General features: G+C 38.1%; 1 protein-coding gene across 2 annotated transcripts in view; it reads right to left on the bottom strand.

Annotated features, from left to right (window-relative positions):
- PTPN21 (protein tyrosine phosphatase, non-receptor type 21) overlaps nucleotides 1–11,379 on the bottom strand; it is a 37,609-nt gene extending 26,230 nt beyond the window's left edge. For both annotated transcript variants that reach the window (XM_027899144.1, XM_027899146.1), the window contains exons 1-2: nucleotides 10,965–11,379; nucleotides 7,204–7,577 (exon numbers count right to left, since the gene is read on the bottom strand). In XM_027899144.1, coding sequence (XP_027754945.1) covers nucleotides 7,204–7,383 — 180 coding nt within the window. In that variant the 5' untranslated portion in view covers nucleotides 7,384–7,577; nucleotides 10,965–11,379. The remainder of the gene's footprint in view (nucleotides 1–7,203; nucleotides 7,578–10,964) is intronic.
- Between the last annotated feature and the right edge of the window lie 1,040 nt (nucleotides 11,380–12,419).

Genomic DNA, 12,419 nt, shown 5'->3' with positions numbered 1-12,419 from the left:
TTAAGGCATGATGATCACTTATACAGATCTGTTCCTTTGAAACACTGACCGTTTTTTCTTGCCTACACACAGAACAGAGTAGTAACTGGCACAACAGACTAAGACAAATGTTTCGATGTTTTAAAATACTCTCTGGAATCCAGCATATCTTTAACCAAGCCAAGCAAAATACTATGGACCAAAGCTAGTCTTCTGACTTCTATGCAAACCTTTCACTTTACTTCAAGGGCAGAATTTGATCCTGTGAGTTTTCAGAGGAGCTTATGCACCCTGGAATATTCGCACTGATTAAAATAGAATCCACTTTTATTCATTGCTAAAACATTTTATTATTAGCAGCTCAGGACAACGTCCAATACTAAAAAGAATGTCATGACATAATTCTTAAAATATGTTAAGCTGTTAAGATTAACACTGCTTTGAGGTTTGTTTATTTTAGTGACTTATTCATGACCCAACCCCTCTAAAGAAAATCAAATAGAAAGAAAAAGAACATATAATTTCTGCACAGTTATTTTCTTCCTATTTGCTTTCTGACACTAGCAACAGGAATGGTAAATATTTTTGCATAAAAGTTCAGGAACTATCAAGAACACAAAAGTACAAAAAGCCCAACACAGTATTGCATCTCACAAGTTGGTAGGCGTGGAGTGACCTCATGACTGAAGTCCACCAGATTTTCTAAGCTAAGCAGAGGAGTTTCATCAGGTATGAAGGGCCACAAAACTACATTACTGTAGGTGATTCTGTTAAATCTTCTGGCATGATGTACAATGAGAGTCAGAGAAGTGGGGCTGATCAGTCTTAAGAGGAGATTAAAGTAAAATCTTACTCTGGAGTTCAATTGCCTAAGAGTAGGGTATAGAGAAGATAAAGCCAGAGTCTTCTTGTAAGTAATCACTGCAAGTATGAGAAGCACTGGGGACAAGCTGCAACGTGGGAAATTCCAATTAGATCAGGAAAAAAATTTCACAACAAGACTAGCCAAACACTGGAACAGATAGCCCAAAGAGGTGTCAAATCTCTATCCTTGGAGGCACGTAAACTCAGCCAGGCAACTCCTGAACCATCTGATCCAAGCCAGCCCTCCTGAGCAGAGGGTGGGACCATGCAACCCTCAGAGGTCCCCTGAGGCATAACAGTGTTCAGAGTTTACTTTGAACTTATGGATTTAATAAAATATTTCCCAGTTAATTTCATATCCTATATTATAAATTTTACAAAATATGTTGTAGTATACAAGCAGACTGGGAAAGAGAATAGTTTTCTAATGGTTAACACATTGCCTTCTAATTAATGCATTCACCTACCTGCCTCAAGGGTACAGTGACCTGAGGAATCACCATCCTAAGATGTGAGGCAAGAAATTAAAAAAGAGAAAACAATAACAGTGTTTACAGAAGAATGCAATCAAAATATATTTTCCGACTTTTCCTCTTTTACACTGACACACACAAATAAAACATGTCATAAGACTTTCCCGATAAGAGAGCTGAAAACAACTTATTATTGTTGAAGGACAAGCACTGCAGCCGAACTCATAAAATCCCAGTTAACCCAAGGACTCCACCACATCTGGCTTTATTATATGCTTGGATACAAAACAGCTCCTGCTATCAGGGTACTATGGTTTAAACAAACTAACCACATGCAGGAGAACTGGGTCAATAATTCTATACTCTGCACAATCGCCAGATACCAAGGGAAAGCTTTACCCTATGCCCAATTAAGAGCTATGGAAGGAGACAAGAGGCCTTGAAAATTACCCAGAAAATCCATTTTTATCACAGCTGAGAACCTCCTCCATAAAACTTCCCCGTCTCTAGGGGAGAAAGAATTTGGAGCAGCCTGGACTGGCCAGTGTAGAAGATCCAAGACCTTCTGGAAGTGGTAGAGAAAAAAGCCCCGTGAGTCTTGTTATGTACTAGCCACCAAGTGGAAAGCTGCACTTCTCTACACACTATCACGTCCAATTCTTCTTTCAGAAATAGGAGGAGCACTGACAAAAATTCCTCCCTTTTTCTCATCTTGAAGCAATTCACTTAAAGGTTCTTTGCCTATACCGTTTTTGTTGCTCTAGCACTGACAAGCACTTCAACCGTTGCTGTGGGACAAAATATTTAGCAGGGTAGCTCTATGAGTAAAGAGAGAACTCAGTCTTAAATTTTTTTTTTTTCATAATGGAAATCTTTTTTCCAACACCCACCCACACAATTATTTTCTCCTAACTACTCTAATAAGGGTTTCACAAACGCTATTTAAACAAAGTAATTGCCAACTATAGCTTAAAGCAAAACGGCAGGGATAGAAATAAATAAACAAAATCAATACCTTGCAAGGTAATTAACAAATTCTAGCTCATTTGAATGAAAACACTGCATGAATCACAATACACTCTGTTTTACACCCTTCAAAAACTTTGAATAAATAATCTTCTAACAGGCAAGGTACATTCTACTTATCAGTACATTTGGCAAAGGTAAACTGACTAATTTACAAGCTGAAGAGCCATACCTTCATAGTGTACAGAAAACACAATATCCAACACATATTTTAACCTCTTTCAGAAAGAGGTCAGTTATCAAAATAACACAGAGATGTAGATGTACACTTTTTTAAAAAAAAAAATCATGTTATTTTTTTCCCACCACTGCCAAGGCACTGAGAAGGGTGGACTCACAGAATTGCTTTTCACTCACACCTTCCACAGCACTGACATTAGGAGAAGTATCATGTTCCCATTCATCAGAGGCTTAAATTTTGATTGCTTTACAAAAGACAAAAGCTAAATTCCAAAGCAGTCTAAAAATACTAACCAATAAATTAATGCCTTTCCTTCAGAAGTAAAGGAAATGTCTTCTGTCAAAATTAGTATAAAATTGAAACCTGATTCACAGACACAACAGAGAAAAAGTACAATTAATTGGTATATTCAAATTCTGCCCTAACTTTATAAAGAAGCTAAAGAAACCAAGGGCAAGGCTTCCTAACTGCCACTATTGCTTTCATGGAAAATCCTTAATTTCATGCTGCTCAGTATAATAAGACTTTATCTGCAAATCCTTTATCTGAATGTATATCTTTTTACGTTCAGAGAAAGGAAGAACTGAGGTAGTGATTTTGAGTAACTTGGTACTTCAGTTTATCTTGGTTCCCACATTATAAATATAGCACACTTATAATATGTTTTAGATGAAGTCAAGTTTGCTTTTCAATAAAGTAGCATCTTTTAAATTAATCGGATTACACACTGGAGGTCTGCATTTTTATATACATTCCTCCACGACAATTTCTCCTTTCCTAATTTTAAAGAAAATTTGGTTCAGAGAGGCAACCATAGCAGTTCTTCAACTATGAGCACTGCTTCTCCTCTTATTTCTCCAAGCATCAGCTACAAATTTGTCAGACTCTGATAAAAGGCATAAACATAACTATGTCAGTAACCCCTCTGTCATACTTGGCCTAACTTTTATTTGCCAGTCAATATGGTTAATGATACATATAGATGCAAGAATATTTATGGTTGCACTTGGTTTTATTTTAAATAAACTCTTTTCATCTGAAAAACACGTTAAAGAAATCACCACAATGAATTAAAGACTTTTTTGTGCGTGTGTTTTCTCCAAAAAAAGAGCTGGTATTTTAGAATTCAGAATAAAGCTTTACAGCATAGTTCAAGCATTTCTGAAGCACTGTTCCAGAACTTCGAAGCATTATTCAGGATCCGGATAACCTTGGTTCCTTTTCCTATTCATGTCCAAAACAAACACAGGAACTTGCATATGCACAACACATACTCTTCCCAGAAGTCCTCTACCATTGGTTCTTGTACTCTACCACATATCTGCAGTTAAGTCAGACTCTGCCTGTACACGGGAGCAGAATCTGTCCCCTTCTTTCTTGTTTAGAAGTGTTATTAGAAAACGGAAAAAAAAGAAAATCCAACAAGAGAGAGAAACCAGTTACAGCACCTCCTGCCAAACACTCCAGAGATATCTAGCTATATTACAATTTTTTTTAAAAATCTCTGTACTTTCAAGGATTTTATTTGTGTACTCATAGCCTAGATGCAAGATGAGCAGTGTTACACATACTTTAGGAGGTGGTGAACAATCAGAGCTCTCAGCAGTTTTTAAAAACTTGTAATTCCAGAATGGTTTTCTGTGACAGCTTTTTGCATAAATCAAGTTTGGTTAAAGTTCTCTCACAGGATGAAAGGCAGACTGTGCTACAAAGGATAAGTAACTTATGTTTACTGTTCCCTTTGGCTTCTTTCCCCAGTTCCTCAGTTTAAGAGCGTTGGATTACATACCCATTGCTGATGAGTCACATTCTGGGAATACCAGAAGATATTCTTCTTAGTTTAATGCTTTCATTTCACTTTTCTATGAAGTTTACCATTCAGTAAAAACATAAAATTGTCAACATATATAAGACTTCCTAAACTCTGTGTCCTTACTAGTATACAACTTGGAAATTGAGCAGTACTAATTGGAAAACTGAAAGAAAAATAGTGTTTTGCCACACAAAGCATAATTTCAAGATGATTGATTTATACCTGTTAAAACAAATATCTTAAAAAACAGCACACTATTAAAAATAAGCAGTTGAGTTCACTGTCCAAATTCAGTAATTTCAGACTACACCAGAGAGTAAGAGGCATTCACAAATGTTACCACTGAATGTGTAAAAAAAGGTAGAGATTCCCCTTGTGTCTCATGCAATAAACTGGTTTGAAGATGCATGGGAACTGCCTGTCCTAACTGTGTAGGCCATATACAGTAATCCGAGACCGACCTTGGATTTCAGAATGGCACCGAGTCTCAGCATTCAAATAAACACTCATACTTTCATGTTTAACACTTTGAATTCACACTCATGCTTTAAGGGTGCTCAGTACACTAAAAATACGCAACATCTTATGGAAAACCCTTTGTATTTTACAGTATCAAGGACTAAAGTTGTCTTTGCAGCTTTAAGAAAAGTGCTGAACTGATTTTTCTTTCTGAGAACTTTCTACCAAACAAGCAGCCAGGAATGATCCAGTATCAGCTTGGCAAACCTGACTGTTTAAAGGCAGAACAACGTTTTTTGAACGCAAGCTCTGGAAAGTAATTTATATCCCTATTTTCCATTCCCTTTTATTGCAACACATTTTCCCGCCAAAATAATCCATGCAAGAATGCATGACTGAAGGAATCTGCTCAGAGTTCAATAGTGTACTGTCAACTCCCCTAGTCTGATATATGGCTCTTAATTGAGGGAATTGCATCTTTTGCTCTCTCTTTTTTTTTAAACAGATTTTTAGGAGTGACTCCAAAGAAAGAGATAATGAAGAATAGCTGAAGAAAACCTGCCTCTCCAATGATCTGTGACTAGTTCAATAAAAGCTAGCAGTCATCATTCAAGAAGATAAAACATTTGTGTTTTGCAACCTAAATACAGTAAAAATTCTATATTTTCTGTTGACTTAGAAGTTACATTTGAAAGTTGATAGATAAAATCAACAAACTCTATTCACACAACAGTAACTGAATTCTAAATATATGATATCTGATGTGTTCTAAGCAAACAAGAGTAGTTAGATTCTCCCTTTGCCAGAAAGGGAAATATTAAAAAAAAAAAAAAAAAAAAAAAAAAAAAAAAAAAAAAAAAAAAAAAAAAAAAAAAAAAAGTCACACTGTTGCAGAGAATTGCATTTTCCAAAATAACTGTACACTAAAAAACGTATTTGGAGACTCTACAAGAACGTATATTGCAACTGAAAACAACCATAAAAAACAAGCACTTACAGGTTAATGGATTCACACCTATTTCATTCATATCCTATTCTCCAGACAGAAAAAAGGAAAAGTATTTCTGAAAACAACTGACTACATACAGCATTTCCTACTGAGGATTCTACAATAGTGCATGCTGTGTAGAGTAATAAATGTTTGCAGGATTGAGTCCTAAATATATTTGCTCAGTATTTGAGCAAAGTTACAAGCAGTTGCCATTGCTTGACAGTAAAAAGGAAACATTTTAAAAGATCATAGTTATAAAGACAAACATAGTTATAAAGACAAACATCAGTTAATTGTTTTCACAATTACTCCTACTTTTATTACCTAAATCCATGGTTTTCATCCTGTATTTGAAACCCATAATCAAAACACCGTTCTATGGCAGACCACATGACAGAAGCATATTTTTCAGAACAATGTTAGCAACACTAAACTTCTATTATTAGTTTTCTCTCTCCTGCCCCCCAGAATTGCACATGCTGCCACAGTTCAATGACTACAAAATGAACTAAACCTTTTGAGACTCTAGTGGGAAACGTCAGTTCATCCAGGACTGAGAGCATTCAAATACTGTAATCAAACCACCAGTGTTCAACATTATAAAACATTGATTCATATGTTGGTAATCTATGTAGATTTCTATAAACTTCTTGCAGGTCGGTATTTCAGAAGGGAATCACTCAATACAGGAAATATATGAATAATCACTAAATGCAAGGAAAAGTAAATTTCAGTTGCAAAAGGATCCTTCAAAATATCAAGTAAGCAATTTTTGGGGAAAAAGCCAGGTTGAATAGATATATACAGATTTAATTAGTGCAAGCCAGGTTTCCTCATGAAGCCAGAACTCAATCTGTATGCCTATATGCGTGCTCCAAGACAGTGCTTGCAAACATGTTTGTGGTATTTCAACAAGCATGATAAATAGTTGGTCATTGGTACACTTATCACATTTTGTGCTTTACGTTCTTTTCACAGCACTAATCCATCAGAAAAAAAAAGACATGCACACAAATAACAGTCTTTAATATCCCTAGATAAAAGTTGACTCAAGTCTTGCAGTAATTCTCAACCATGTGGCTTAGTCAGAATTTTTTCTTGCTTTGTGGGGTTTTTTTAAACAGAATTCTCAGCATTGTCAGGTTTAAAAAATAGTCGCTTTCTTTATCACTGTTAAGTCTTATGCACTGACACTTTTCTCATGTTCTCCCCTTGGATATTCCCTAAGCTCTAACCTAAGTTTGCAACTGTTGGAGCAATTCAAGTCCCCCTAAAGAACAGAAGATGAATAAACCAAGGGAACGCAGGATAGCAGCTCCAGTAAATAAGCTGATTGCCCTACATGGTAAGGATTTACCACATAGGATATCTCTCACCAGAGATAAAAATTAAGCTTTCGCCTTGAGAGTTCACTTACCTCCCGCAATTCAAGCCTCTGAGCCACTGCTTCCAGACTTTCCTGGCCCGTGCTTTCCACTGACAGCGTGAACTCCACGAATTCATTGTTGAGCAGCTGGATACGAGCCACCAAGCAGCTCTTGCTAGATACTGTGTAACGTCGAGTTCGTTTCAATTTTAACCCAAAAGGTAGAGGCATCTTCTTTCTCCCCCACAGATGGTTACTATTAAAGAGGTACTACCACCAGGACCTTGAGAGGGGACGGGAAGTCGTCTGCTCTCAACAGGTAAGAAGCTGTAAAGTCTCCAGAGATCAACCCGCAGCAGCAGTATCCATTAAAGACAAGTAAGTTTTCCACCAAGAAACAAGCAGAAGAGACATCCACTGGAATTCTAGTATGGAGCAAAAGAGAAAACAAATAAATGCAAGAATCAGAAATACTTTGATTGAAAGGGGAATGGTAACATGGGAAAAATAACATGTATATTTTTTCTAAATCTAAATAATCAGTCTACTTTTCCAAAACGCAGAGCTGTTATGTATTCAAATAATGAAATAAGTACCAGAGTTTCTGGTTTTTCCACAGACAACACTGTTTTTTGGCAAGTTGATTTCTTTTTTTTTAAACTCACAAGAGAATAATGAGTCTTAGTCAAATGTAGTTGCAATACCTTAAGTAAGTATCTATAAACTGAATCGGTACGTAAATGAAATACATCTACTAAGTCCAAGTTACCTACGGTATTTCTAATACTGAACAAAGCCACTTTCTCTACCAGCAAATGCAGCAATCTGGCTTGTTTTTCAGAGTGTCATACAGCCGCAGCCACTATCTGCTGCTGAATTAAAGGCAAAACTAAGCCCCATAAAAGATTAAGGGGGAAAAAAAGAAAGGCAGGGAGGCATCAAAGCTCACACCTCAGCCATTTTCTACCAGACAATTAAAATGTAATTCCTCTAATTTTCCCTGAATTACAGCTAGCTGTGCCATTATTCCTCATGCTAAACTTCTGTATGACGCTTCAGTTATGCTTTGCTTCACCAAAAGAGTACATGAATTCTGAGAACCCTTTATTTTCTACTTTTTCCTTGAAAAACATACTCATTTCCAGGTTACAGGTAGCCCACCCATTTCCCCACCTTTTGCAAACACCTTCACGTCTCCTCTCCTGTCAACTCCATCCAAAGCTTTGCCTTTCTCCTTTTTCAGGTGTTGGCTTACCACGCAAACCCTGACCTAAGAAATTTGTCATAGAATCACAGAAAGGTTTAGGTTGGAAGGGACCTTAAAGATCATCTATTTCCAGCCCTCCTGCCATGGGCAGGGATTCCATTTACTAGACCAGGCTGCTCCAGCCTGGGGCTGCAAGAGCTACGTGGGCCATGCCGGTGGGCCAGGCATTGCTGCCTGGGATAAAGCCACGCTGCTTCCTCTCCTCTCTGCCCGTGGACCTCTAGTGGCAGCGTCACCCCGCCTGAAAAAGGAAAGAAAACAGCCGCCTGCTTTTTTTTTTTTTTTCCTTCCCCCTCGGGTTGGTATGTATTAGTAGCACCTATTAAAAGGCGCTCGATTTCTGAGGATTCTCAGGATGACCAGACAGGAGCAACGTGAGGATATCCATTTCTTTGGAATGGGAGAACCAGAAGAAGTAGTCTTCCTATCACACCTGTTTTTAAACTCAAAGGTATAGCTATAAACAAACAGATACCACATACCGCTTGGACCTTTATACACCTACCTAGAAAATTAATGTTATCCAACACAACCTCAAACTCTTTAGGCTGAAAACCTTGCATCAGCCTCCCTATTCCCCTGCAAGCAGCACAGCACAGAAGAAAGGGAGGCAGAAAGACACTACAGGCCTTAAATGGGGAGAAAGAAGAGGCAGCGTGGCATTTTTCCCCAATGACATCTTTGCAACCCTACTCCAAAGAATGACCAGAAGCATATTTCATGACCGTATTTCTGATAATCTGGAAGCATCTCTACCATCCAACACAGTCCCTGTCCTCAACAGATATCACCTAAAATCTTAGCTGAATGAGAAAAAAACCCTGACCCAAACATAAACTAATTTTTTTTTGGGTGCAGCAGTAAAATAAATAACAACGGATAACAGGTTTCCCTGAAAAATGCAGGGATATACAGGGAATCCTAACTTCATTACTTGCTCTGCACTTTCATCCTCCAAATCCAGCCCTGCTTGAGCAGCATGCAGGGAATGCTCTACAGACAGAAGCTTTTAGTCCCCTGCTCACTGCCAGCAGAATCTCTCCCTGGGTTTATTCCTGTTAGAGTAACTTTTGGCTGACTGACCTCAGCCCATGTCCCCAAGCTTCCACCCCCTATTTTCCAATACATTCTTTGCACAGTTACGCTCTTTCTTTGGTGCTACAGCAATAAATAAAACCAACTCACTTCTCTCTTTGAAAGCTGCAGTCAGAAATGCGGTGCTGTTTAACCTCAGGTTTTACGTAGCACCACTGAATATGAAAGACTTTTCAAACTTTTGTGCCCATATCAGGCCCTTAAAAAGTATTCTAAGGGCATGGAAAGAAACAAAAAAATAAAAAAAAAAATCATTAAACAAAGGCCAATCAGACAGGTGAAATTTTCAAACCATTTAATGCTGACATGAGGAAGTCTCAGACTTTCAGTTATTTCTCTATGCAGTCAGGTAACAATGCAAGTGTAGGAAGAAGTTTAGAGCAGAATTTTCAGAACATGCCAGCCAGAAGCATTCTTCAGGTTAAGATCCCTTGTTTGGATTTATTGCTCCACTGAGCATTTTCCCTAAATCATTTCATTTTAACTCAGTACATGCCTGACATAATCTTCGTAACTCCTGAAACACACTTATAACAAGTAATTAATTTCCAGACCATGTCACAAAGGACCAACTAAAAGAAAAAAACTCCTGACCTATAAGAAATATTGTAGAATAAAGGTAAATTTGATGAATAACACTGAGGTATCATTCAGTATCTTCTACTGCTAGCCATGTGTAGTTCCTGCAAACACAGCTGTGCTGGTTTTATTTAGCAGCTGAATATTCTGCAGTGCTAGGTACTCTCATATTTGCCTTCTGCTTTACTTTAAATTCAGATACATCCGCATTGTTTTCAAGCTCCTTTAGCAAAAATGAACTACATACTGCCAGGAGTTACAAATCCAACTGATGACCTTTACAGTAACAGGCCTTTATTTACCAAGCCTGGAATTTTCATGCAACAGCTAAAAATACTGTTAGTGGCCAAAGTTTGTATACTTATATTTTAACAGAATCCTGTAGTTTCAAAAATGCTATATTAGAATTTCAGCAACATGGCCATGACGGATGTGTGATTACTGAACACTTTCTCTTTTGCCTACACCTCCCACTCCCTCAATTACTAGCATTTTACTTTATAAAGACTTTTTAAACAGCCTGCATGAATGACAGCAATCAAAATAAAACTGCAATACATGATGGTGAAAAGGGGTTCCTATTATTTCAAAGGCTTGAAATACATATATTTATTTCAGAAATATTTGGGGAGCCAAAAAAAAATAATCAGAATACTCCACCCTTCCCCTGTTTTACCAGTTAATCTTTGACATGACTCTTGGACTGAGAGAGCAGCAATAAGTGCGTATCTCAAACCTCCCCTACCTCCAGAAGCACAGTCCCCCGCCTTTACTTTTCAAAAACTAAATGCCTGAAACTCCCCAGCCTTACACTACACAGCAGAGAAGTTCACCCGCTATGTTTTCACTCTGCCTGCTGTTTTCCCCTTACCTTGCACAGCGATCCAAAGACACCGAGTCTCCTTTCACATACGTGTAGCTGAAAAAAGCCCTCAGTGCTCCAAGACTTTTTCTCCCGGAGCCATCTCATCTGTATTCCTCGGGAGCTGACTTACTGTGTTCCTCTTGTCCGAAACAGCTGCTATCTCGGCTAACCCACCTTCTTCTCAGATCACTCATAGTGAAAACATTCCTCACTTCCTGTCTCAAAAAACTTGCTCTGGATATCATTCCACTGGGTAAAGAGCTGGGGGGTGGAAGAAAATATTACAACAAAATAAACCTGTGCCAGCCAGCTCTTCAGGCGGCCTCTTTCATGGGACGCTGTGCCGCATGAGCGCAAATTGCATTCTCAGGAATATTTTCAAATCGCCCGTCCCTGTGTGCCTCTGTGTGTGTGCATTTAATTTCTTTTCCTGGAGGCGTTCCCCTCGCTCTATCCATGCGGAAGGATACGCTGAAAGAATTAAAGCGAAGGCCCGTATGCTTGTAGCCCATTACCTCAGAGAGTTGGAATGCTTGGCAGGGAGAATGTCAGCAATGAACAGCTGCTTCTCTGGCTACAGGGGCACTACAGAAATAGGGGTTACAACAAATAGCAGGCAATCCTTGCTTTTTTTAATCATATGATCATTTATTTTAAGCCTTTCCAATTAAGGCAAATCTCTTACCAAATTTCTGGTGGTCTTATTTTCACGCAGCTTGGAAATATTTTCAAGGTTTAATCAGTTTGTGCCTTATCAAATGACCTAAGCACATACATTTATATCTGCAGCTGAAAACAAAAGCCCTTGCAAAGTTTCAGCTGTTGGTAAGATACACAGCAAGAAAATGCAGACTAGAGGCTGATCTTTCAGCCCTTGTCTGGACTTAAAACTCCCAAAGGTGTCAATAGAAACCCTTAGTAACAACTGTCTTAGCAAGCTTTAAATGCATATCAAATCAGAAATATTTACAGTGTTTAATACAAACCGTACCAAGGGCTGCACTCAAGTCTCACAAGTATATGGAGACCTCTGCGTGTTTGTGTGCCTGTGAAATCTGCAACTGTTGCGTGCTATTTGGAATATTATGGCTCTCCCCATTGTGTGAGCCAGGCAAAAGTATATACAAACTTGAAATGGGTCAGGGATGAGGAAAAAGTAAAGTATGTGAATGCTGACTCATAACTGTAAAACCTAGAAAGTGTTTTGGTAATGTGAAGTGCACAAACATGCTACTGTCTGAGCAGGTCTAACCTGTAGGTCAACTATGCAAATAGCATGTTACTCAGGAGGACACTAATCTCAGCTGAAATATGTAGGTAATTTTGTACTATAATGAATTCTTCTGAGTTATTTCTCTGAGACACATTTGTCTTTCCTCAGATCAGAGAAATATCTCTTTTTTTCCTCTCCATACATCAGTCACAGTTATGATGAGCAGTCCATAAGCAAAACATAAAACA

This window comes from Empidonax traillii, unplaced genomic scaffold, assembly GCF_003031625.1.
Source record: "Empidonax traillii isolate 1590-97213 ecotype Southwest subspecies unplaced genomic scaffold, ASM303162v1 scaffold646:size549819, whole genome shotgun sequence".
In the NCBI taxonomy this organism is placed as follows: domain Eukaryota; kingdom Metazoa; phylum Chordata; class Aves; order Passeriformes; family Tyrannidae; genus Empidonax; species Empidonax traillii.
Note: the sequence above shows the minus strand (reverse complement) of the source record. Positions and strands in the feature narration are given on the sequence as shown.